This window comes from Neofelis nebulosa, chromosome 1 (genome assembly GCF_028018385.1).
Source record: "Neofelis nebulosa isolate mNeoNeb1 chromosome 1, mNeoNeb1.pri, whole genome shotgun sequence".
Lineage (NCBI taxonomy): Eukaryota > Metazoa > Chordata > Mammalia > Carnivora > Felidae > Neofelis > Neofelis nebulosa.
Genome location: NC_080782.1, coordinates 160,288,450 through 160,314,593, shown reverse-complemented (window position 1 = coordinate 160,314,593; position 26,144 = coordinate 160,288,450). Strand labels below are relative to the sequence as shown.

The window sequence follows — 26,144 nt, the reverse complement described above, 5'->3', positions numbered from 1 at the left end:
TGTGAATAACGATCTAATTTTTCAAAGTCATGGGTTTTGACTCTTGTAGATTGGGGGGTTTTCTTCTAGTGAGGCCCGCCCACTGTGTGGGAAGGTGGGATTCTTGTCGCTAGGTTGGGACGCTTAGCGGACCAAGGCCTTTTCTCTTTCCATGACCCCTGAGTCGATCAGCCTCCCGATCCCTCCCGAGGCGGGCCCCACTGGGGGCAAGTGACTCCTCCCTGGGAGGCTGGTCCCCAGGGCAGTCATCACCACACCTGCTCACTGTCCCCAGGTATCTCCTGTGTCTTACCTGAGGCTCTCCATGAGCCCCACCCTGCACACCCAGAACAAGGAGGCTCTGGCAGCCCTGCCTTTGGGAATGACCGTGACCTTCACCGTCCACTTCCACGACAACTCCAGAGATACCTTCCATGCTCACAATTGGGTCCTCAGCTTTGCGACTAACAGGTAGGATGTGGGTGATGCTCATCTCCCCCGTGAAGATGTGTGTCAGTTGTACTTGGATTTGATGTATGGGGGTGGCTGAGTCCACTAGACCCTCCGTGCCACTGGAAGGAGAGCTTTGTTCCCTGCAGTCTTGAGGAGGGAGCGTGTCGTGCTTGCAGGACCACAGGGGGAGCACTGGGCTTGGGCAGGAGGCAGCGGTGAGGGGAAGGCAGGGCACAGAGCCTGTACTACCTCGTGGCGGGAAGCTGTTGGCGATATCCCGTGGCGGGCCGGAGGTGAGACACAGGTGTTGGGGTTTGTGATAAACTTTGGTGTACCCGTGAAAGCCGACTGCAGGGGAGACGTAGCCACCCTGGCCATTGCACTGGCCCTGTGATCAGCGGACGCAAATCAGTGATCACAGACTTTATAAAAGTTGGTCAGAGCAAGGCACACACATTCCAATGCTCTGGTGCCGGGGAGGAAGGGGTCTGACCTTCACTGCATCCCCTTGTGGGTGTACAGGCCTTTCCACGTGACATCTCGCTGACTCCTCACTGCCGCCTGTTTGTAGAGGCCCAGAGAGGTCAAACCACTTGCTCAGGGTCACGCGGGGTTTGAACACCAGGCTCCACATGAGGTTCATTTTGGCTGGCCCTGTAAATACCCCAACAACCTGGGGTTTCTCTTTAATGTTTATTTTTGAGAGACAGAGCGTGAGTGCGGAGGGGCAGAGAGAGGGGGACACAGAATCCGAAGCAGGCTCCAGGCTCCGAGCTGTCAGCACAGAGCCCGAAGCGGGGCTTGAACTCACAAACCGGGAGATCATGACCTGAGCTGAAGTGGGACGCTTAACCCACTGAGCCACCCAGGGGCCCCACCATCAGTCTGTTTTAATTAGACCTCCAGGCGATTCTAAAGGTTGAGAACTACTGCCCCGGGGGCATGCAGACTAGCTCAGAGGAGGAGAGAGAAGCATCAGGCATAGGAAGAAGAACGGCTTGGGCAGGGGTTCTAGGGCCTATGGGGGGGCAGAAGATTGTATTCAGGTGTGGGTGACCATTGCAACTTGGCCTCCTCACAGGCCTGCTTAGCGCGCCCAGGGCCAGGCGTAGGGGGGCTTAGCATGGTGGGGGAACTGGGGCTTGGAGTTGGAGCCCGTTCAAGCCCTAGCTCTGGCCTTTGTGGCACCTTCCCAAACAAGGCGGCTCACCACTCCAGGCCTCTGTTTCCACACCTGTCATGCGGGGAACATGCCTAATCCTCGGGGCCGGCAGCTGAAGCCATAGTCGTGAAGGCGTCTGGCAAATTGTGGAGCTCTTTGCACATTGTACGGGCCATCCATGAGTCTGGGATCTAGGCCACCCTGGAGGAAATGGAGCCAGCTCCTCCCAGCCCCTCAGCTACCCCACAGAAGTCCCGCCAGCCCTTGAGCCTCTCTCCTAGAGACCAGCGGGAGCTCCGAAGAGAGACGGCGTGGCGGAGGAGACGAAGCCAGAGACCCTACCCCTCAGACCTGCCGGTCTGGGCCTTTCCACCAGAGCGACATTGGCTGGTGTTGACCAAGCACTCACTGTGCCAGGCACTGGTCTCGGTGCTTTATAGCTACTGACCTGGTTTAGCGCTTACATCCAGCCCTGGACGTGGGTACATATTATCCCCGTTTTACCCATGAGGAAGTGGGCAGAGGCCATGCCTCCTGAGAATGTCCTTGTTCCCTGTTGGGAAGGGACCAGCAAGCATCTGGAAGCTCGCCTTGCCCTCTGACCTCAGCTTTCCCTCCTGGGACGTGGGGCATGTGCTGTGGGCCACGGGCTCCTCCCCGGGGGAGATGAGATGAGACCAGGTTTGGGCAGCTGCTTGGTAAACTTAAGCTGGAGGGACGCCCTGGAGCCACCGTTAGCAAGAAGCTTCGCCCAGCAGAGGACTCAACTACGTTTCTCCCTCCGGAGTTGGGGGCTCTTTCCTGAGACTGAGAGCCCGCATCCCCCTCCTGTGCCTAGAGACGAGTTCGTGCAGATTGGGAAGGGCGTCGCCAACAACACCTGCATCGTCCGGACCATCAGCGTGGGCCTGACGCTGCTCAGCGTGCGGGACACGGAGCACGTCGGCCTGTCCGACTTCGTCCCGTTGCCCGTCCTACAGGCCATCTCCCCGGAGCTGTCCGGAGTGGTGGTGGTGGGGGACGTCCTCTGTCTGGCCACAGTTCTGGTTGGCCTGGAAAGTGAGAGAGAGAGAGAGAGATACTGGCCGGGGTGGGTGTGAGGGGCTTCCTTTTGAGTCCGGGGCAGCCCCAAAGGTGGGAGCGGGCTCCTGTCGTGGGGGTGAGACAAGCAGGGCTGGCATGACGTTCAAGAGCAGGAGTCAGAAAACCACAGGCCAAATCCAGCATGCTGTCTCTTTTTGCAAACACAAGTGCCTGGGAACTCTGGCACACCCTCATTTACATGTTGTCAGGGGCCGTTTTTACCCTCCAACTGCCGGGTTTGAGCGCTGGCATCAGAGACCTCTGGGCCCGCACGGCCCAACAGATGTGCCATCTGGCCCTTTGTGGAGGAGGCTGGCCAACCCGTGCACTCGTATGGCTCTGTCCGCTAGAAGTTTCTAGCACTGTGGAAACATCCCGTATCTACACTGTCTGCCACGGGGCACTCACGATCCAGTACTCTAAATGTGGCTAATGCAACCGAGGAGCTATGTGTTTCATTTTAATTCATCTGGTGGCTAGTGGTTACCATGTATCGCCAACAGCCTACATCTGGAAGGAAATGTAAGGAGAGAACAGCTATCGGGCCTGTTCCCATGCCACCTGTAGATTCACCACCTATGTTACTCAACTTCTTTTTTCAATTTGACTCCCTGGTTTTTTTTTTTTTTTTTTTACCTAATTAAATTCATTTCAAAAAGACATTCAACACTGCCCTTAAAAGAAAGCAAATACAATTTGCCAGAAATAGAACGTGGCTGTTGAGTTATTTTGTTGTATCTGTTATATAATGCAATTGGCTTTTAACTGAGAAACGCTCTTGAACCTGACACTTGCTTTGTTTGCACAAAGGGGTTGATAAACAGTCAGGGGTGGGCAGGGGTGGTGCGTGGGGAGGTTCGGCACCCGGGTCATCCCGGGACAAGGAAGTGATCAAGAGATTCCAAGCAGGGAAGCACTGGAGTGAACATAGGGCCAGAGGTTCGGTCTGGGCAGGGTCACAGCCGGGCAGAGAGCAGGTGTGCTCCGGGGGGCCGCAGCCAGGAGCCAGGGGAGGTGAGGGGCGGGGGCGAGAGCCAGGGTGCAGAGGCCAGTGGCGTGGATTCTACCCTGAGGGTGATGAGTGAGCTCCCCCGGGAGCAGGGTGGAGCATGGTGGTGGGGCAGTGTCACCCAGATGACAGGGCTGGGCGGGAATGGCAGACGTGGGAAAGATGAGTGACAGCCAGGGCTTTCTCTCCCAGGCCTCTCCGGAACCTGGAGCTCTTCAGCTCACAGCATCCTCCGCATCGACCCCAGGACGGGCGTGGCTGTGGCCCAAGAGGCGGGATCTGTGACGGTTTACTATGAGATTGCTGGGCACCTGAGAACCTACAAGGAGGTAGGGCTTCGGGGCATACGTGGCTCACCCTCTTGGGGTAGAAGCCTCGGCTTTCTATCCTGAATGGCACCCTTCCCTTAAAAAAAAAGAAGCACCAGCACCCTGCTAGGCAGTCAGGATCCGGAGTCGTGAGTCTGGGGTCTGCTCCCCACTTCCTCCGGGATTGGAACAGGTGCCCTTTCCTTCCCAGGCCCCTGCCTCCCACGCTCAAAATGGTGTCATGACAAGGGCTGACCTCCTGGGGCCGCCCCCCAGCTCCCACGCACGCTGGCGTAAGGGCACGAGTGTCCCCTGTGGGCGCTTCCCCAGGAGTCTCGGGGCGGGCGGGCCGGCGTGGCCATTTGGCATCACCGGCAAAGTCACTTTTTGAGTCTTTCTGGAGGTGAACAAAACCGTTCTCTCTTCTATTTATCTCCAGCTGAGAATGAATCAATGAGCAGCGTCTGGCTGCGTTCCAAACGTGTCTCATTTTAGAGCCAGCGTGCACGTGATCGAATCCAGCAGTTTAACCTAATAGCTTGCATATTTAGTGCCAGGGCTCTGCAGTGGGTGAGCGGATTGCAGATAGAGGCACCTTGTGACTAATAAAGCTGTGCTCTCCCAGGAGGAGCCGCGGAGAGTGGGCAGGGGCGGGTGGGAGGGGGGCTGGAGGAGAGGGCACAGCGTAGGCAAAAGTGTGCAGGGCTCAAGAGTCGAGCCCTGATGGCTGGAACATAGGCAGTGGGGGGAGTGTGGAGGCTGGCGTTGCAGTCAGATCGTGTGATGCACATTGTGTTCTGGGTAGTTCCTGGTTAAGCACGTGAGCTCTGGGGCCAGGCTGCCTGGGTTCAAATCCCAGCCAGGCCACTGAGAGGCTGTGTGGCATTGGATAAGTTATTTCACCTCTCTGTGTCTGTAAAATGGAGGTAAGAGGGCCAAGAGGATTAAGAGTTAACCTATGTGAAGCACTTAGAATGGTACTCAGCACCTAGCAAATGTTCAGTAGGTATTAGCTGCACCTGTTACTATTCCGGAGCAAAGAGGAGAAGCTTATGCCAGACCCAGTAGGGATTTATCAGGGTTTTGGGTTTTTTTTTATTTTATTTTATTTTATTTTATTTTTAATTTTGTAAAAAAAATTTTATGTTTATTTATTTGGAGGGAGGGACAGAGAGAGGGGGTGACACAGAATCTGAAACAGGCTCTAGGCTCTGAGCTGTTAGCACGGGGCCCGATGCAGGGCTTGAACCCAAGAACCGTGAGATCATGACCTGAGCCAAAGTCAGACGCTTAACTGACTGAGCCACCCAGGCATCCCTATCAGAATTTTTTTTTTTTTAAGTAAAGAGTGATCCCAATCAGAGGTAATGTTTGGAATGAGTATCCAGTGCCTGGTGGAGTCTAAGAGCCCAAGAGATGGGGAGTAGCTGCAGGGGTAGTGAGCCAGGAGACAGGATGGGCACTCTGCTGGCCCTGTTGGGTGGGCAGAAACTAAGGGAAGGTCATCAGAGCTTGGTGACCATTTGGAAGTAGGGGTTGAGGGAGAACCCTTTGGGGGATGACCTCCCCGGCATCCGGACTGAGTGACAAGGTGGATGTCGGTCCTTTGCCCTGATGGCAGTAGGGGGTTGCAGAAGGAGGGGCCGGCACTGGGGAAAGATGATGAGTGGATGGAGGCGTGGCCAGTTGGAGGCCTTTGCAGCTCCTCTAGGTGAGGCCTGTGATGAGGCGGCAGGTGTTTCTGGAGCTCCAAGACAGCAAGCTGGAGATGGGGTGGGAGTCCACAGCACAGACGTGGTTCTGGAAGACCTGAGAGTGGACGGGTGCACATACATGCAGCACATACCACAGCAAGGCCTTGGGCCCCCTCTGCCAGGTGTGGGGGGAGGAGGCAGAGGAAGCAGGGACAAGATGGCAGGCAGCCAGGAGTACAGGAGAAGGTGGGAAGAACCAGGGCCCGGATGTGAGTGCCCACCAGCGAGCGTGGAGGTGATGGGGCCAGCCTGATGGCCTGCCTGTGCTCTTGTGTCAGCCACAGGAGCTGCCTGGGCTTTGGGGAGGAGTGAGACCCCATCCCTGCTCTTTACAAGATCACGTCCCGCTAGAAATCCTGTGGGAGGCAGGAAGTGCTCAGCGCCTGCCCAGAGGTGGGAGGACAGGCTGCCGGCTGGAGGGGACCATGCTGGAGCTGGGCCTGCGAGGGCCAATGGGGTCAGGCTCTGTGGGGGGAGGGGGGAGGGTGATCCCAGCTTAAGAGGGGCGCACGACTGGCATGTTTGGGTGCAGCCAGTGCAGGCTGGGCCAAAGGGAGTGAGCAGGGGAAAGTCTGGGAAGACTGGAGTCTGGAGGGGCGTTCAATACCCAAGCTATGTGAGTTGCCTTTTGGTCAAGTTGATTTATTTTGAATAAATGACGGTAAAGTAAAATGGCTCCTTCTCTCATTGCTGAAAGACTAATTAAGCAAACTGATGAACAGAGAAGTGATCTGCCGCTGTCCCAGGAGCCAAACCCCACAGCCCACCCCGGACTGAATGCATTCACACCTGCTGTTCAGCACCGCACTCTGCTGTTAGGAAAAGCAGCTCGTTCAGAGGGAGGCAGAGTCTGACCGGCCTGGGGTCTAAGCCCAGATCTGCCACATCTGGCCAAGTCTCAAAAAGACGTGGAGCCTCAGTTTTGTCCCCTGTGCAATGGGCAGTGCCTGCATCCCGGGCAACGGGGTGAGGTCACAAAAATGCCCGTCACTGAGCCCACACGTGGTCGGTGCTCAGTGCAGCTGCCTCGGCTCCCTCCCCAGATAGCGATCGGTGTCCCTCAAAGGATCGTGGCCCATTCCGTCCGCCCAGGCCAGACCAGCTTCCAGGAGGCCTCCAAAGTGACCGTCACCTTGGGAGACAGAGGCTCTAACCTGAGAGGTAAAGAGTGAGGGGCTTGCTTGGTCTGGGGAGGGGCCCCGCCAGTCCAGTCGCAGGAGCAGGGAGGAGGCTCCCCGTGGCCCTGCTTAACCTCACGCCAAAGGCAGAGAGAGCATTTAACCCCTGCTGGCCCATTCCTTCCAGCTTTTTCGAAATCCGAGTGTTCTTTCTAAAAGAGCCCAGCACCCAGAAGCTGCCTGTGTCTGAGCTGGAAGTGCCACTTCAGCCCCAGGGCAGCCGAGTAAAGAAAGCCCCAGTTGACTGCTGGTAATCCCAAGAAAGTAATGATTTAGCAGGCCTCGCCGCCGATTTTGATTTTTGTGATTACCTTTTCCAAGTCATGCATAGAACATCCGACCCTGGCCCTGCCCGTGACAGCCCTGGACAGCAACTGCCAGAAGTAAATACATCGATGTGGGCTGGTTTGGTGTTTTTTGTTTTTGTTTTTGTTTTAAACCACGTACCCAGTGGAATTAAATACCACTGTTCTTGTTCTGATTGATGACGTAGCTTTTCTGCATCATATAACCTCTCTTTTCCTACCTCAGGGCACGGGGCCAATACTGCACAATTGCCGAGATGATACTCAGTGTATTAGTGGGAAACTGTTGCCCTCCTGAAGTCGAGAAATAAATTGCCCATTTTCCCCCTGCCGACAGGAACAGACGATGTGCATTAGTGGGCCCGACCCATCTGCTATGCTGCGGGACGCAGGCTCTGTAGCCCAAATGCTGAAATTCTGATCTGAAATTGCCCACGATGCGGAATGACCCTCCTCCCCCATAGAATTCTCCCCAGCTCTTATAAACCGTGGTGCTGTCACGAAGCTTTGGGCAGCCCTCGGGGGGCCCTGTGTGGAAGGAATGTGGGGCGTTTCACGGCCCGGCTAGCCTGCACCTGGCCTGCTCTTGCTCCCTCGTTTCGGGGCTCTAACAGACGGATGCAGAAGCCTGTGCAGGGGGGCCGGGGTGGGGCGCCTAGTAGGTCTGGCCCATGCCCTTCTCACCCCTTCCCCTCTCCAGGTGAGTGCTCTCCCTCCCAGATGGAAACCATTGAGACTCTGCACCCAGAATCCCTCATTAGCTGCCACCTCCAGTTCAAGCAAGATGCCTTCGATTTCCCAGCGCGTGACGTTTTCACGGCAGAACCAGGATTTGACGCCACCCTGGGTACGTTTGCAGGGGTTTGCATGGGACGACTGGCTTGCATGGAAGGTTCCTGTTGGCGTGCCGGGCTCACGGCAGCCATCTGTCCGGAAGGGCCATGTCTGTCAGGAGCCCAGCCTGGCGGTCGATGCCACCACTCTGGCCTGTCATTCATTTTGGCCGCCGGGCGGGGTTGGCAGTCCAATGCTGGGCGCTGGCTGTCCTCGGCACCCACCTACATGCAGCAGGCAGGACACATTTCAGAGTTGGAAAGGCCGGGGTTAGGTCCCTTTCTGCTCTTCCTGCCTCAGGGCCAGTGGGTGTTAAGGCTGCCTCCCTCTGTGAAATGGGAAGGATGATGCCTTAGAGCTGAGCGGTGCAAGCGAGAGCTGGGCAGAAGGGCCCTCGTTAACTAGCCAAGGGCCCCACAGTGTGTCCAAACAGAACTTCCACTGCCCCTGATGCCCGCGCCACGGGCTGGAGTGACTGCCTGGCCCCGGGCATGCCGGCCACGTGGTGCGGAGTGTCTGAGAAGGGGGGTGCCCACGTGGGGTGCTTCGAGGGTTCAGTAGGATAGTTCCTGCCATATGCTGAGCACAGTGCCCAGCATATACTATCGAGTCCTCGACAGTAGCTGCCCAGTGTCATTATGATAATGAGTGTCGATGAGCATTCGGACCATTCTTCAGTTCCTTCCAAGAACATGCAGCCCGGTCTTAATTAGGAGGCGTTAGCGAGGGCACAACACCAGACCATAATAAGCCCAGCCTGCAGCTTGCCATGGCCCGGGGTCAGCACCCAGGCCGCTGCCTAAGATGCAGGAGGTATGTCCTCAGGGCACCTGTGTGGGGCCCAAGTGCAGGGACAGAACAGGTATTTGATGGTCCCGTGCCCTGTTTATTGGCTAATGCAGCCCCGTGAGGGGGTGTGAAGTTATTCCCACTTGATCCGAGAAAACCAGGCCAGCAAGGAGGCTGACTCACCCAGGGGCACTTGGCTGGCAAGGGCACGGAGGGGACTCCAGCCCAGGCATCCGGGTTCCAGGTACTTTCCAGGGCATTGCTCAACAGTGTGCATTGAACGCATTTATCTACCCAGGGCCAGGCGTGGAGGGTCCAACAAACACCAAGGTAGCCCCAATCCACACCTTCACAGGACTTCCTGCTGTTATCTGGGGCCACGGGCCATCCTGGGAGTCCGCTCCAGCTCAGCCTGTAGCTCAGCATCGGGTCACGGTATCCGTTCATTATTTACTCACCCCCATCCTGAGAGCCAGGATGGCTAGGCCCTGAAGTGCAGAGCTGGCCCAGACGTTCCTTCCCCAGGCAACGTCAATGCAGTGGGGATCTGGCGAGCAGAGGATTCTGAGGAGTGAGCGAGAGTGCTGGTCACAGAAAGGGTGTCCAAGCTGGATCAGGGGTGCTGAAGAGGGACGTCCCTGGAGGTCCCTGGAGGAGGTGACGCCTCACCTGGGCTCTGAAGGATGCGTAGGAGTTTTGCAGTTAGAAGAGCAAGGAGAGAGTGCAGCGTCCGGGCGTGGGTGGGAGAGGGGACAACTCAGAGCTTGCTTGTCTCCACAGGCCGGTACTTCTGCTCAGTCACGATGCACAGGCTGACGGACAAGCAGCTGAAACACCTCAGCATGAAGAAGACAGCGCTGCTGGTCACCGCCTCCATCCCCGGCAGCCACATCTCTGGCGAGCACGTTGGTGCCGAGGTGCCCTTCAGCCCAGGGCTTTACACTGACCAGGCTGAAATCCTTTTGAGCAACCACTTCACCAGCTCTGAGGTCAAGGTCTTTGGTACCGTGGAGATTCTCGAGAACCTGGAGGTGAGTGGCGTCCATGCATGAGCCGGGGGCCTTGGAAAGGACCGGAAGGCAGGGAAGACGAGGTGAAACGTGGAAGTCGTGGACCACCTCTCTTTAAAAGTGAAAAAAAGATTTTTTAAACGTAGATACCCTTAACCTTTTCTTTTCCCCCATACCATTATCTGTGAGCTTGTATCATTGAATTAGTTACTGGGAATGCTGCCGGACTTCCCCAACCAGGAGCTCGGTATGCGAGGGCAGTACTTAGCACAGAGCGTACCTAGCACATAGTATGTGCTCAGTGAACACTTAGTATGTTCAGTGAATGAAGTCAGTGCAGGAACGTACACTGACATGGGGGAGGAAGAAACGCTATAATCCCTAACTTATCACCGATGCCCGCGCAACTGGGGACGAGTCCCTAGCCCTGGGCCTCAGTGTCCCCATCTGCTGAATGCCGGGTGAACGATGTCCTAGGTCCCGCAGCCCAGCAGGCCGGTAAGAGATCTGGGGTGATGTGACAAAGGGGTTTTTGGCTCCTCCGTTTGCCGTATCCCTGGTCTCACTGCAGCAAACGTGGACGTGGATGAACGTTCTTGGAGCGAGACGGCGATGAATTCATTGCTGCTGATGGAGGGTCTGCCAGTCCAGGGGTTGAGCTGCTGGCGATCGGCCATTAACAGAGCTCCAGGCTGCTGCCTTGGAAAGTTGGCGTTTGGTGGTAGTTCATGTTGGTTTAGCGTTTTTTTAAAGAGCACTTGATTAGAATTCAATGATATTGATTTGTCCTTTCCTTAAAAACACTCCCAAGTGTAGACAGTATGCTCCTTCCCTGACTTTGCAGATTTCACGCTGTCACTTAGAAGTACCCAGGCGTCATCGCCTACCTAGGAAGGTGGACCAGGGAAGGGTCCCCACCCCTACCGTCTGGGCCCCAGAGGGAAGCACAGCATGTCAGGTGGAAGCGGGGGTGGGGGTGCCGCTCTCCAGCTGCATTGTCTCTCCCAGGTGAAATCAGGGTCCCCGGCTGTGCTGGCCTTTGAGAAGGAAAAGTCTTTGGGGCTCCCCAGCTTCATCACATACACAGTCGGCATCTCGGATCCCACAGCTGGCAGTCAGGGGCCTCTGTCCACCGCCCTGACCTTCTCCAGCCCCATGACTAACCAAGCCCTCACCATTCCGGTCACCGTGGCCTTTGTGATGGATCGCCGAGGGCCTGGTCCTCGTGAGTCATGGGATGGGACACCGCTGGGATGGACCTGGGCGAGGAGGGCCGGTCCGGGTGGTCTTGGCTGTGGGTGGAAATCTGGGCAGGAGAGCAGGAGGGGGGCGGGTCAAGACCTGGAGGACTCAGAAATGCAGATTGTCCCACAAAGTGGATTTGGCCCATTCGGGTAGCTAGAGGGATCCTGTTGAAATGTGACTGGATTGTACCCCCTCCTCTGCTCAACACTGCTTTGGCGCCCACCTCCCCTGGGGGATAAAGCCCAAGCCTCTCCAGTGTCTTGAAAGGCCGGCCCCACATAATCTGCCTCCCCAAAGCATTGATGACTTGTCTCCCCGCTTGGGCACCTTGCTACAGCCACGCTGGCCTTCTTCCTACTTTGGGAACACGTGCAACTCCCAGCTAAGCCCTTGGCATACACTGTTCCCTCTGCCTGGGACGCCTCTCTCCCCGATAGCCCCTTGGCCACATCCCCACCTCAGTCAAACCCGCCTTTCCTCACACATTCCCTGCTCAGATATTAGGAAATTCTGAACCTTACTCCCACGTAAATCCTTCTCCTTCTTCCATAGCCCTGTTCCCCACTGTCAGCCTAGGGAATAATTACTACAACTAATTATAATTTCCGCTGGTCTTCCCCAACTAATTATAATTTCCGCTGGTCTTCCCCAACTGGGAGCTGAGTACTGCATGTGGGGACAGCACTTAGAACAGGGCCTACCTAGCATATACAGTAGGTGCTCAGTAACGGATGCTTCATTTATCCCACAGTCGTGTACGAGCACCTGTTGCACAGCAGCGTGTGTGCTGGGCAGATGCCTGAGAAGCCCTCACCTCAAACAGGGCATGGACTATTACAGACGCAGCGAGAAAGGAATGATCCTAAACATGGGGCTCAAGAAGTGGGGGGCACACGGAGCGGGTGATTTTACACTTGCTGGCCTGAGGGTGTGGTTCAAAGGGACTGCTTCCTTCAGGTCTGGAAGGATGAGTAGCCAGGGGGAGGGCCGAGCAGTCAGAAGGGCCCTGGGGTGAGGTGCAGGGTGAGGGGGCGGGCCACGAGGAGCCTTGAACCCCCGGCCAGGGGCTTGGGCTTTTTCTTGAGAGCAGGGAAGTGGCCTGGTCAGGTCTGGAGAGGAACAGCCTGAGGGGTTAAGGCCAATGTCAGGGGCACTTGAAGAGGCCACCTCTTTCCCCCCATCAAGCAGGGATGTGTCCTGACTCAGGACAGCCCATTTAGGGGAGGAGGAGGGGCCCAGGATGAGGCAGAGGGAGATGCAAGAGGAAGCCACAGTCTGGGCCACCCCGAGGCAGGGCCCCAAAGGAGGAGTGGCTTTGGGACAGCTGATGCCGGGCTCCCGTGGTGCATGGGGCTCAGTTCTGAGGGCGGCAACATCCCTGTCCAGAGCCTCTGCCCAACCCTGACCTCCGTTTTCATGACGGCAGCTCCTGGCTTGACATCTTCCACACTGCCTTGCCTTTCCGGGCACGTGGCTGACTCCCGGGCCACCCTTACCCTCCGAACTCCCCCAGACAGCTCTGCTCTTCCCTGGAATGGGTATGGAAACTGAACCCTCCTCCCAGCAGGGCCTCGGGTGGACGCAGGTTGGTTCAAGTGGCCCAAGATGGAATAGGACGGATCGCTGGAGTGACAGCCCCATAGGACCGGCTGCTGCCCCAGGCCTCAGGCAGGCCGCCTCACCCTCCAGCCACGCACAGACGCAAGGGGACTCCATGCGGCCGTTTGGTAACTTGTCTTTCCATTGACTACAGATGGAGCCAGCCTTTTCCAGCACTTCCTGGATTCCTACCAGGTCATGTTCTTCACACTTTTTGCCCTGCTGGCTGGGACTGCTGTCATGATCATAAGTGAGGCGGGCTGCATTGTGTCCCCTGGGCTGCCCCCCACCCCTGACCCCAACTCTAACCAGCCATGTTGTCTTGCAGCCTACCACACAGTCTCTCTCCCACAGGCAATGGGGAGCCATGGATGGTGCTTGAGCAGGAGCCTGATATGTTTGGGCTAATAAGGGTATCCTAGGGGTGAATGTGAGGGTTGAATCGCTTTGGTGGTAGCTGGCGGGATGACTGGTGAATCAAGGGAGTGGATGGGCTGTAACTGGGGAAAACACTATCTTGCCTGTGCCCCTTTCTCTTCCCCAGGCTTCTACTTCTGGTCCTTTCTGTCTAGTCCCCTCCTCTGTCCAGGGCTCAGTGTCCCCCTCAGTTCTGATCAGGTGCTCCCAGTTCTGCAGTGCTGAGGGTCCAGTGAAGGAGTAGCCCCAGTGCCCAGGCCCCAGGCTGCCTTCTGAGCCAGGTCCTCAGGCAGCACATTTGCTGTCCTCAAGGGGCTGCCCTGTCCTCCGCAGCAGAGAGGTTAGACGGCAGAAGGATAACTGAGCTGGGCTGGACAGGCCAGCAGGCCAGCTCCCCGCCAAACCCTGGCCCCATTTACCCAATAATGACCACTGTGAGGGGCTGAAGCCCCTGGCTCTCCTTGCCTGATTCTGGACATCTGAGAGAGAGACAGAGAGAGAGAGAGAGAGAGAGAGAGAGAGAGAGACTAGCCCTTAGATTGAGAGCATGGGCGTCACCTGGAGCCCCGCCCCAGACCTGCTGGATCAGAACCTGTGCTTCAAAGAGACCCCCCGGGGACTCGTATGCACTTTTCTAATTACCGAGTAATCTGAGCTAGTTGAAGCAGAAACTATAGATAAGCAAGAAGAAAAGAAACATCCCCTCACAGCCCCTCTGCTGATTGCATTTCGATTTCCTGTTCTTCCTTCCAAGATTTTTTTCTTTTATATAAATGCCTACAGAAAAATTGTGTTTCTTGCAAAAGCATCAGCAAGCAGTAGAGATTTTGTAACCTATGTTCTTCATGCATGTAAATATATCACAGGCATCTTGCCACGTCGGCAAGTGTGGGTCTGTATCCATTAGTGATTCATTAATGTAAACATCCTTTCAACAAATATTGAGCACCCACTGTGTGCCAGGCGCTGCGCTAGATGGGGAAGTGAAACAGATCAGTTCCTACCTTTGTGGAGCTTACGGTCCAATCGGGGAAAAAGATAAACCAAGAATCACACCAATCAATCCAGGGACCACGGCGCGTATGACGGGTTCCTGGGAGGCCCACGTTATTGCGGGATGTGATCTGGGCAGGGAGGGCCCCCACAAGGAAGTGAGGACTGGGTTGGGATTTGAGGAGTGAGTGGTAGTGACCCAGGCAAGGAAGGGAGGGAAGAGTGATCCGGGCAGGGGGAACAGCGTGAGCAAAGGCTCTAGCTGGAGGGGATGTGGCTATTGTGGCTGACGGAGAACAGGACAAAAACGGCACAAGAGAAACAGCTGATGCAGGCAGATAGATGGAGCACAAGTCAGAAAACCAGTCCCTGGGGAGTGGGCAGCAGCTGGTCTCCGATGTTTTATTTATCATTCTAAAAAAAAATTTCTTAATGTTCATTTTTGAGGGAGTGAGTGGGGGAGGGGCAGAGAGTGAGGGAGACACAGAATCCGAAGCAGGCTCCAGGCTCCGAGCTGTCAGCACAGAGCCCGGTGTGGGCTCGAACCCACGGACCGCGAGATCACGACCTGAGCAGAAGTCGGACACTTAACTGACTGAGCCACCCGGCTGCCCCTATACCATTTTCTTGTTATAAATGTTTCCACTGTTTTGCTGGTCCCCGAAATGTGCATCCTCATTCGTCTCTGTGCACTTGTCTGATTATTTCCCTAGGATAACTTTCTTTTAAAAAAACTGTTTTAATGTTTGTCTTTCAGAGCGAGGGCATGCAAGCAGGAGAGGGGCAGAGAGAGGGAGGCAGAGGATCTAAAGCGGGCTCCACACTGACAGCAGAGAACCCGACGTGGGGCTCGGACTCAACAAACAGTGAGATCATGACCTGAGCCGAAGGCAGATGCTTAACCAACTGAGCCACCCAGGTGCCCCTCCCTAGGATACCTTTCTAACTATGGGCATGGGCTTTCCTCTGGGTGGGTATTGAGAGTTGTTGAGCCAAAATCCCAACCTGGATGTAATTTCTGGAAGCCCCTCCATGAACCAGCTGCCCCAACTCAGTGGCTGTCCCTGTTCCAGTTCGACCGGGGGAGTCAGCTCCAGGTGGCCGGGGACAGCCCGAGATGGGAACCAAAGTCCTGCTGAGGACAGAAGGGACAGAAGCAACTGAGGTTCCCTGCTGATGGGAGGGGTAGTGCTCACAGTCCTGAACTTCTATTACCCTCTCAGCCCGGTCTGCACTGGGTGCTGGGGCCCTGGGAGGCCTCCGGCCCACTTCTGCCCTTCCAGAGCTCATGGTCTAGCACGGAGAGAGCCCAGGCTTGGACCAGGGCCAGAGTGGGAGAAGTCCTGAGGAAGCCCCGGAGGAGGCCCCAGCCTAGTGCTAGGACGGAGGGGATGGTCAGGGAGGGCTGCCTGGAAGAGGGGACGCTTGTCAGACATCTCGATGAAATAGTAAAATATTTTCTGGTAAACAAGAGAAAGAAGGGTCCCCAAGAAGAGGGGCGGCAGTTGCTAAGTTGACGGGGACAAGACAGGGGATTGCGTGGGCGCTGGGTGGGCGATGGTGGGGGAAGAGAAGTGTCTGGCTGAGGTCAGGAGGGTGTTGAGGTTCTGCGGCGGGGGGCGGGGCTTCTGGGAGTCTGCTGTAAACACGTAAGAGAATGAAGCCAGGCGCTGGGCCGGGCCGCTGTTTTCCACGTGCAGGCTCTGGAATCAGGAGGCCCGGCTTTAGATTCTGACTCCACTTCTCCTGAGCTCTGTGACTATGAGCAAGCGGCTGAATCTCTCTGTGTCTCCGTTGCCTCCCCTGGGAAATAGAAGCAGTAGTGGTGCCTCCGTCACCTGGGCTGATTTGAGGTTAAATGAGTCAACCGATGGAAAGTACTGGGCGGAATTGCTGGCCTACAAAGGGCCAGCTGGAGGCCAAGGACATATCGGTCACCCCCCTGCTCGGGTTTCCGGTGCTACAGTGTAGACGAAACGAAAGCTCCTTGCAAGGGGGGGTAACTTGTACATACTGAACAACATCCAAGATGCAGGCGTGTGCCCGGCCCCCTGCTGGGCAGACTCACTTCTCCCGTGGAGCTGACGCCGTGGGGGGAGAGACAGAAAAACACAGACACGTAAGATCACCTCAGAGATCATGCTGAACGCTCCAAGAGGCGTAAGACCGGATCGCGGAAGAGAGGACGATGGCAGTGACGGTGGGATAGTGCTCCAGTCTGGTGGTCAGGGAGGATTTCCGCAGCAGTGACGTTTGAGTTGAGGAATCTGCAAAGATGGGGCAGGAAGAGTGTTCCGGACTGCAGGAACAGCACGTGCAAAGGCCCTGAAGTGGGAATGCTAGCGGGTGTGATCGTGGAATAGCATGGGGACAGTGTGGCTGGAATAGGGCTGCCAGATTTAGCAAATACAAACATAGAGCCCCCAGTTACATTTCTGAAATGAGAATTTCAGATAAACGGCAAAAGAGCTTTTAGTATAAGCATGTCCCCAAATGTGGCACAGGGCATCCTCATACTAAAAAATCATTTGGTCTTCTTGGGAGATCCCAATGTAGCTGGGCGCCCTGTATTTCCTCTGGCAATCCTAGGCTGGGGGGGAGGGGCAGGAGGGAGAGTTGGAAGAGAGAAGTCAGCAGCAGAGGCTTGGCGGGCCTGGGGAGGTGGCTGGGTTTTATTCTTAGGGTCATGGTTAACAGGGACCGTGGCCTCCAGCCCCCAGCCTGGCCCAGGTGCTAACTGGGTGGGCGTTCTTCACTTAATGGAGGACGCATCTGTCGGGGACCCCAGAACAAGGGATTCAAGTCGCCCACGTTACCAAGAGCCCTCCAGAAGATGATTCATCCCAAGTACCAGACAAGAGAGCTAGGGCCGCACGTGGTCTCTGGAGGCGAAAACATCCCTTGTAGAAGCGACAGGGAGGGTCAGAGGTAGTACGGGACTGATGTTAAAATTAGAACAACCGTGTTCTCTTAATTAGAAATGCAGGCGGTGCCACATGAATCCGTAATGGGCTTCCTGGCAGACTTCTGGAAGGAGGGGAGGCTGGATGGGGTCAGCCGCGTACATATTCATGAGGATCCAGGAGAGGGTCCCTGGGGGACGTAGGCCTGCCTGCTTGCAGGAGAGGCACAGCGGGGAGGCGTGGGTGCTAATCCCTGCTCTGCCACCGACGGGGTGAGCCTCCGTGACCTCATGCCTGCCTTGCTGTCTCCGAGCCTCCGTTTCCCCATGTGTACAGGAGGGACCCTGCACTGGGGGGAGATGGAGGGAGGAATCGAGTTCAGGATGAGATACTAAGAGATGAGCACTGGAGGGAGGCAGTGACTCTGAGCGACCACCCAGCAGAATCAGGGACTGTCATGTGGGCTCTGCTGAGCTCGCAGACTCTCGGCTTGCTGGGCGAATGAATGAATGGGTGAATGAATGAATGCAAGCGGACTCCTTGACAAACCTCTTCCTTTGTGTGGGCAGGCCTATCTTAAGGCTTCTGCCAGGTCCTGTTTGGCCCATCCACACCACATCACGTCAAACGTATTAAAAGGCACCCACATGCCTCATTAAATAGAATTTATATATAACTGTATCAGAGCTGAGTTGAAATGCCATTGACTAGTTGACTAATGTTACGTTCTCTGGACATTTAATTAAACATTCATTCATTTTGACGTGTTTGTCAGTGTGTTTCTTTCCTCCCTTCCCCACTCCCCTTCTCAAACATATTCATGGGCCCCTGAGAGGCTCCTGGCTGAAGACGCCTAGGGGAGAAGGCCTTGTCTCAGGGCCTCAGGCTTCCTGTCTGTAAAAGGGCAGAGATACGCATGCCTCCCATGGTGGGTGTTGTTAAAGCTGTTCCCCCTCAGATTTATTGCAGCAATGGCAACTCTAAGTCCCTCCCAGGGCGACACTGTGCTGGGCAACTCACGTCTTCCTTCCTTCCTTCCTTCCTTCCTTCCTTCTCCCCTCCCCCCTCTCTCTTTGTTGTTTATTTTGAGAGAGAAAGAGAGAGAGCACATGAGAGCACAAGCCGGGAAAGGGCAGAGAGAGAGAATCCCAAGCAGGCTCCTCACTGTCAGCGCAGAGCCCGACGTGGGGCTCGATCCCATGAACCATGAGATCATGACCTGGGCCGAAGTCAAGAGTCAGATGCTCAACTGACTGAGCCACTTGAGCGCCCCTATTTCCTCATTTGATTGTATGGCCTCCACCAGCTCTCAGAAGTAGATATTCTTATGTCCATTTTACAGATGAAAGACGGAGATTTGGGGTGGGGTTAGGACCAGCCCTGCGGGGCCCTCATACACCTGAGACCAAGTCCCCAAGGGTCGTTTGAGATGCGGACAAAAGCACACCAAACAGCATAGGGTCATAGGGAGAGAAAGGTCTCTCTTCTTCAGTCCCTCTGATTATATGAAGGGAAGGGCTCAGCTATGTGCTACTGGGCCTTTAACACCTCTCTAGCCCTTGTTAATCTAGAAAGAACAGCCATCAACTCACAGTGTAGAATGACAACACCTTCTATCCAGATACTAACATTTTTTCCATCCTGTTGTATTATATAGATAAACTTCTAATTATGGCAAGTGCTACAAAGCTTTATTTCAAAAAGTTTCTTAATGTTTATTTATTTTTGAGAGAGAGCACGAGTGGGGGAAGGGCAGAGAGAGAGGGAGACACAGACTCCGAAGCAGGCTCCAGGGTCTGAGCTGTCAGCACAGAGCCCGACGCGGGGCTCGAACTCACAGCCCGTGAGACCACAGCCTCAGCCAAAGTTGGACACTTAACCAACTGAGCCACCCACGTGCCCCAACAAAGCTTTATTGCAGACTAAATATGTTTCGGTAACAAAACTTTTAAATTAAAAGTATTTTGTTAAGAAAAGTAAATCAAAGAAAAAAATCAAGAATGCATTTAGGAGTATCTGGTGATGGCAAAATTCACAAAGGCAGCATTAATGACCAAATTTGGGGTTACGTTGAGGGTGGGCTGCGTGTCCTCGGACAAGCCACACCCCCTCTCTGGGCCTCTTCATTTGTCATAAAGGGATTGTTTGCCTAGACAGGCGTCAGTGCTAACAATGTAATTCTGAAGATTCCTTTTTCTGAAGGGAAGATCAAAGGCTTCCATTTAGGCCCAGCAGACAGTGGACCAGGGGCACTTGGAACAGGCCTGAGTCCTGATACTATGCTCTGTGCTCACACACTCCAGGAGCTTGGCACTGGGGGTGTCAGACCTCGGGAGGGTCTTCAATCCTACTTGTTGTGGGCAGCTGCTCCCAGGGGCCCTGAAAGCAGTTACCTGTTTGTGAAAGGCGGGACAGCTGAGGGATGAGCACCCTTCTGATTTGCAGAAAAATGATGACTGACAAGGTGACTGCATCCACCAGCGGGCCCTCATCTGGGCTGACCACAAAGTGCTCCCCAGCCCCCCACCGGGCAGGGCCAAATGGCCAAGTTTGAGGATTGGAGGTCTGGAACATCAGCACAGGTGAGGCAGGGGGGCGGGGGGGGCAGGAGGCGGGAGCTCCAACCTGGAGGGGGTCTTGCGATGCCTTTCCTCTTGTAAATACAGGCAGCTGGGCATGGGGACAGTCCTGAGAGTCTCAGCCTTTTAATAAGGGAGTTGAAAACATTAATGTTTATTGCACTTGTTGATCTGTTTGGACTCATTTGGCCACCTTAGTTTATGTTTTTAATTATAATTTCATTGTTTCATTTGTAAACCGATCAAACTGGTTTTGTTCCATTTCTCCCCCCTACTGCTTTGAAAATCATGCCTTCTCTCTCTATTTTTCTAATGGCTACTTTGATATTTTTAACATACATACTTAGTTTCCTAATCATGCTTACTGTTTAGTGGTGTCTCTATTCCAACTCCATCGTGGTGACACTGACAAATCAGAGTGTGGAGTGCGGAGATCAGAGTGTGGAGCAGGGGACGATGTTACAACATCTACCATGTGCCAGGTTCTTTCTAAGCGTTTCCATACGTGACCCCATTTTGCCGTCAGAGCAGCCTGGAAAGGGGGCTTAGTCTGCCCATTTACAGATGAGGAACGTAAAGTTTAAAGAGACAGTTGAGAGAAGAGAGTTACCTTGGGTTAAATAGCAAGTTGGTGGCCAAACGGAATTTCTGAGTCCTGATCCACCATTTTTTGTTTGTCTGCCTGTCTGTACTTTCTCCTACTTGTCTGTGCTTAATAAAGGGTCAGGCAAAGCAGAGAGTGAAGACAGAAATGCCAGGGGTAGGGATGAGGATGTGCAGGGGGAGGATGGAGCTTCCTCCCTGATCATCTGGCCCCTAATTCCTGCCAGCGAGGGTTCAGGGAACCAGGGAGCCCAGCAGAGCTCTGGGAAGGATCCCTGTGCTGATTCGGGTCTGCACTAGGAGCTCAGGGACTGCCCCTGCCTCGTAACACTGCAGGCTTCTCGGTCACTTATTCCCTCCTCCATGCATTCGTTCATTCGTTTGTTCATTCGTTCGTTCTTTATTCATCACATATCTCCTGAGCCCTTCTTTGTGGCAGGATGTGGGAGTGGAGGTACAGGGATTCATCATACATGGTTCCAGCCTGCAGAATGTGGTGGAAATGACAGACAGATGTGCATAGAGAATGTAATGCCCTGAGATTTTTTGTTTTCTGTCAGTTAATTATTATGGCTGTGTTTTGAAAAGGCAATACATGTGCGAATGGAAAACGATATCCGACCTCTACGAAAGTCTGTAGGGTCAGTCTTCTTCCTGCTGCTAGGCTCTCAACACTTTGTAAAATGGTAAAATATACATGAGGAAGTAGAAGAATTCAGAGGCATCACTTTCAGCACTATCTGGAGTGTATCCTTCTGGAAATAGTCTATACATATTCAAGCACTCAATCTGCATATCCCTTCCTATCGTCACACTGGTAGAAACATCCGTGTCTACCGTTCCTGTGCCCAACTTTTGTCACTCCCTCTGTCCTGAGGTCACTCTCGTCAATCCATAGGGAGCCACCCAATGTCCTCTAAGGCCGCAGAAGGTCCTCAGAGCAGACTCTCCATGATTCCTTTGAGCACGCGAGTGAGTTTATCATGGGCTAGGCTTCTAATACTGGAGCTTTCGGGTCAAAGGGTGCGTGCATTTGACATCTGGAGGACAGTTCGATTCTCCAGTTGTCCCTCGAGGAGCTTGTGCCAATTGTCACTCCAGCAGTGACTAAGAGTTAGTGCTTGTTTCTCTACAGCCCCATCAAACTGGTAAAGACCATCTTTTAAATATCACAAAGAACCAAAAGGAGCCTTCAAGTGGGCCAGGGAAGAAGTCTGAGAGGGCTTCTGGAGGGAGGAGTCACTTGGATTGGGTCTTGTAGGATGGGTAGGAATTTGCCAGTCTGGGGAGTACGGGAAAGGGAAAGGAGTATCTGGGAGAAGGAACAGCATGTGCAAAAAAGCAAAGGCATTAGAGCATGTGACGTGTCTAATGTGAGGAAATGCAGAATGGTAGAGTGGAGAGGAGGGAATGTGGGTGTCCAGAAATGGGGGGGGCACTGGTAGCTGTACCTTGACCCCTTTTCTCTGTCCCCTCTATGATAGAGTATGAAAGAAGGCTTCACTTCAAGGTGAGGTCTTGTGAAATAATAAACCACTGGAAATGGTGCAGGGTGGGGGGAAACCATGTATATAGAGCCTGGAGTTTAAGGACAAAACCCTCTGCCTCTAACCTGCTGGGTGGCGTTGGGCAAGTGACTCTTGTCATGGGTTTCAACCTCATCATCCGTACCCAGGAATCCATGCTGGGCTTGTTGGCACGGCCCCAGCTCGGGGTGAAGGGAAGGTGGCTGGAGCCAGGGTTTAGCAGGCAGTTGCTGTCCTGGCATGCGGGGACTTCAGCTCTCCTCAGGCTCCACTCATCTTGCCTCCACCTCCAGAGCCCTCTGTGCTCTTCCCATGGCCTTCTACAGTGAGACTCAACTTACCAAGCAGACACTGCGTGTTTCAGCAGGTCCGCTAGCTCCTCACGCTTGCCGGGAGTGGGAAGATCGGAAGGGAGCCCCATGACACAGTGTCCCCCCGGGTAGGCAGACGGCCGCAGTAGCACCTAACGTCATAGTCACCGACATCAATGGAGGGCATGTGATGGCACATGGAAGGCGACAGCTACAACAGAGATTGGTCCTGCCGAGGAGGGGCTGGTTTACGATGCCATCAAGGGGCCCTGGCCGCTGGGGTGTCCTGAGAAAAAGCCCCTTCCCTCATCCCACCACAGTCCTGGCTTCAAGCTGCAGGAAGAGATGGGTGTGCCCTTGAAATGAAATGTAAGCCTCACTTACGGAGCCCCTGTTGCGCACCTGGTGCCACGTAAGCCACAATTACACCAACGGCCTGATGCTGCCCCCTTCTTGTCTCCACACCCTTGGCGGTGCACGGCATCTCCCATCCAGGGGCTTCCTTTGAACCTGGCTCGACTCAGGACTTTGGCCAACAGAATGTGTCCAAGTGACAGGCCAGCAATGCTATTTCTTCAACAGGAACACAATGATCTGCGGCTCCTCTGGGCCAGGCCTCTGGCGGGAGGTTGCAGATGTGCACTGGGGTCAGGCAGGACGGGTCTCCCCCACGGTCACATCGATGTCCCCAACTGGGCAGGGGTTCTGGGAGGGATTCATGCTGAGCCTGGAGAAACTGGTTACCCACCCCTGGCTCCCCACCCCACCACCCTGCACCGCATGGGGACTCTGGAAGAACGGTCAGTCTTCTTAACTAAAGCCATTCTAGTAAATAATCATTTTTTTTTTCCTTTTAGCAGCTTCATCAAGGTTCAATTAACATACCACACAGTTCACCCTTTAAAAGTATACAACTCAACAACTTTCAGTACAGTCAGGGAGTTTTACAAACACCATCACAGTCCATTTCAGGACATTTTCTTTACCCCATAAAGAATTCTTCACCTACCCACTACCCCCAGCCCAGCCCTTAAGTGACCACAGATCTGCTTTCTGTTTCTGTGGATTTACCTGTTCTGGGAATTGTGCATAAATGGAATCATACAATACATAGTCTTTTGTGCATGACTCCTTCCACTTAGCATAACGTTTGGAAGATTTATCCATATTAGAGCACATGTCAGTATTCTATTCCATTTTATTACCAAATAATACTCATGGTATGGATATACCATTGTTATGTATCCATTGTTCAATTGACGGACCTTTGGATTTATGTATAAGATTTTGTGTGAATGTATGTTTTCAGTTCTCCCGGCTGTACACTTAGGAGTGGAATTTCGGGGTCATATGGCTTCAATGTTTGAGGAACTGCCAGATTATTTTCCAAAGCAGCCATACCATATTACATTCCCACCAGCAGTGTCTGAGTGTTCAATTTCTCTACATCCTTGCCAACACTTATTATTTTTTGTATTATTAATGTTAGCCAACCTACGGGCTAAATTAATTTTAGCCACACCCACAAGGTGTGAAGGGATATCTCAGTGGTTTCGATTTGCGTTTTCCTGAGGGCTACTGAAAGTGAGCATCTTTTCATGTGCTTATTATATCTGCTTGGGGAGAAATGTCTATTCAGATCCTTTACCCATTTTACATCGGGGTTATCCCGCCTTTTTAGTTATTGAGCTATAAAAGCTCTTTAGATATTCTAGATACAAGTCTCTCATCAAATATATGATCAGCAAAAACTCTTTTTCCCTGTTCTGTAGGTTGTCAATTCCAGTTTCTTGACTGGTGTCCTTTGAAGCACAAACGTTTTTGATTTCGGTGATACTCAACTGATCTGCTTTTCCTTTGGTTGCTTACGGTTTGGGTGTCATTTATAAGTCGCCGTGGTGTTGATTTGCATTTCTCTAATGACTAATGATGTTGAGTATCTTTTTTTTAAGGTTTATTTTTGAGGGGGGGAGAAGGAGAGAGAGGGAGAGGGAGAGGGAAAGACTGAGAAAGGGAGGGAGGGAGGGAGAGAGAGAGAGAGAGAGAATGATCGGGGTAGAGATCGGAGAGAGAATTATCTCTCTCCAGGCAGAGAGAGAGGAAGACACAGAATCTGAAGCAGGCTCCAGGCTCTGAGCTGTCAGCACAGAGCCCTACATGGGGCTCGAACTCATGAACTGTGAGATGATGACCTGAGCTGAAGTCAGATGCTTAACCACTTGAGCCACCCAGGTGCCCCTTGGGCATCTTTTTATGGGCTTATTTGCCACTGGTTTGTCTTCTTTGGTAAAATGTCTGTTTAAATCTTATGATGCATTTTATATTGGGTTGACATCTTGGAGGCATCAGGGCCACCAACCCGTTAGAACGCAGAATGGACGGTCTAGGAAACTTGTAGAGGTCTGCAACCAAACAAACCCGGCGCTTAGGAGATCGATGTTTTTTAAAAATTCAAAGTTCTTCTGAATTTATTAACTATTTTTCTACTCACCCTGAAAATCGTTTGCTGATGGCAATATGAAGATATATTTTGCCGAATTTCTTTTTAAATTAAATGTATACATCAGAGCGGCTGGGAGGCGGCGGGTGATGAGGCGGTAGTGGTTCGCGCGGGGGGCGCGGGGGCGCGGGGGCGCGGGGGCGCGGGGCCGCGGGGGCGCGGGGCCGCGGGGGCGCGGGGCCGCGGGGGCGCGGGGGCGCGGGGGCGCGGGGGCGCGGGGGCGCGGGGCCCTCCCTCCCGCCTCCTCCCGCGCCGGCCGCTCCGGATCCCTCTCCCCCTCGCGTCGCAGCCGGCACTTTGCAAAACTCCTCGCTTGCCCGCGGCGGCCGCAGCGCCGCGCCGCCGCGCCCCCCGGGCCGAGCCCCGCGCCGCGCCGCGCCGAGCCACCGTCCCCGCCGCGCAGCCATGGCCGCCCCGCCGCCGCCGCCGCCCCGCCGCCCGCTGGCCTGAGGCGCTGCCGGCCGCCGGGCGGGGGCCATGACCAGCGCCGCCGAGCCCCCCGGCATGGCGGCCGAGTACCTGTAGGAGCTGACCCGGATCGTCGCGGCGCAGCAGGAGCTGCTGGCGCGCCGGCGGCGGCGCATCGAGGAGCTGGAGCGCCAAGTGGCGCGGCTGAGCCGCGAGGACGCCGACCTGCTGGAGCGGCACCGGCGGCACCTGGCCGCGTGCGCTCGCCGCCCGGACCCCAGCCCTGGCGCCGGCCCGCAGCCGCTCAGCGTCATCCCGGAGCTCGGCTGCCGCCGCGACAAGTAAGCAGGCACCGGGGGCGGCGGGCGTGTCGAGGGTGCGCGAACTTCTTGGGGAGGGGGGCCCGCTCCCCTCGGGGCTGGGCGGGGAGTTGGGCGGAGGCGGGGAGAAGCCAGTCCAGAGGGCGCGCCGGTGGACCCCAGACCCGGGGCTGGAGCTGGGGCGGGGACCGGGTTCCCTGGGAAAGAGGTTCTGGGGCGCTGCCTGGCGCTTCCACCCGCCCGCTCTCCGAGGACGGACGGCTCCGGACTCGGGCTCCAGCGACCCCCGAGGCTCGGTGGCGGGATCGGCCTCGCTACGGGGTGCTTGCTGTCCGCGCGCAGAACTGGGCCTCTGGGTTGTGGGGCCAGAACTCCTGACCCTGAGAGCCCGAGACCCAGTGGGAAGGGGGTGCGGGAGGCGCAGATCCCGCCCTCGAGCGGGCCTGGGTCACTCGCGTCTCTGTCCCTCCGGGAGGGACCGTATACTCCCTCTAGCCGGAGATGAGCGAGTCTCTTCCCTCTGGACGCCTCCGTCTCCTCCTTCGCGGCCCGGGGGTTATACCCCGCCCGCCTCACCCTGGGATTACCCCTGGCTATTTCAGACCAAGGATTAAGCAGGGGGACAGGATGGGGGCGGGATTGCCCGGCCGCGCTGGCCCCAGGCGTCCTGGGGTGAGCTCACAGCTTGCGTGAAGCAGCCCGTTCGCTTTCCAGGGTTGCCCAAGTCGGGTGCGGGGCTCCTCTCCGCAGAAGTCCGGGTGCCTTTCTGGGGAGAGACAGGGGGCACGGGGGCTTCAGGTGACTCCAGAGTTGGATTCCGGGGTGCTGTGAGCCTGTCTGCCCTCTCCGTCCTTCTGTCTTTGGGACCACCTGGCC

At 55.0% G+C, this 26,144-nt stretch overlaps 1 protein-coding gene across 1 annotated transcript in view; it reads left to right on the top strand.

The window, feature by feature from the left end:
- The window catches only part of LOC131488423 (nuclear pore membrane glycoprotein 210-like), a 60,646-nt gene that overhangs the window by 25,756 nt on the left and 8,746 nt on the right, over nt 1-26,144 (top strand). The window contains 11 exon segments of the mRNA XM_058690292.1: nt 275-450; nt 2,433-2,653; nt 3,879-4,015; nt 6,792-6,909; nt 7,932-8,078; nt 9,635-9,885; nt 10,873-11,089; nt 12,863-13,062; nt 21,688-21,713; nt 24,830-25,061; nt 25,093-25,289. Coding sequence (XP_058546275.1) covers nt 275-450; nt 2,433-2,653; nt 3,879-4,015; nt 6,792-6,909; nt 7,932-8,078; nt 9,635-9,885; nt 10,873-11,089; nt 12,863-13,062; nt 21,688-21,713; nt 24,830-25,061; nt 25,093-25,289 — 1,922 coding nt within the window.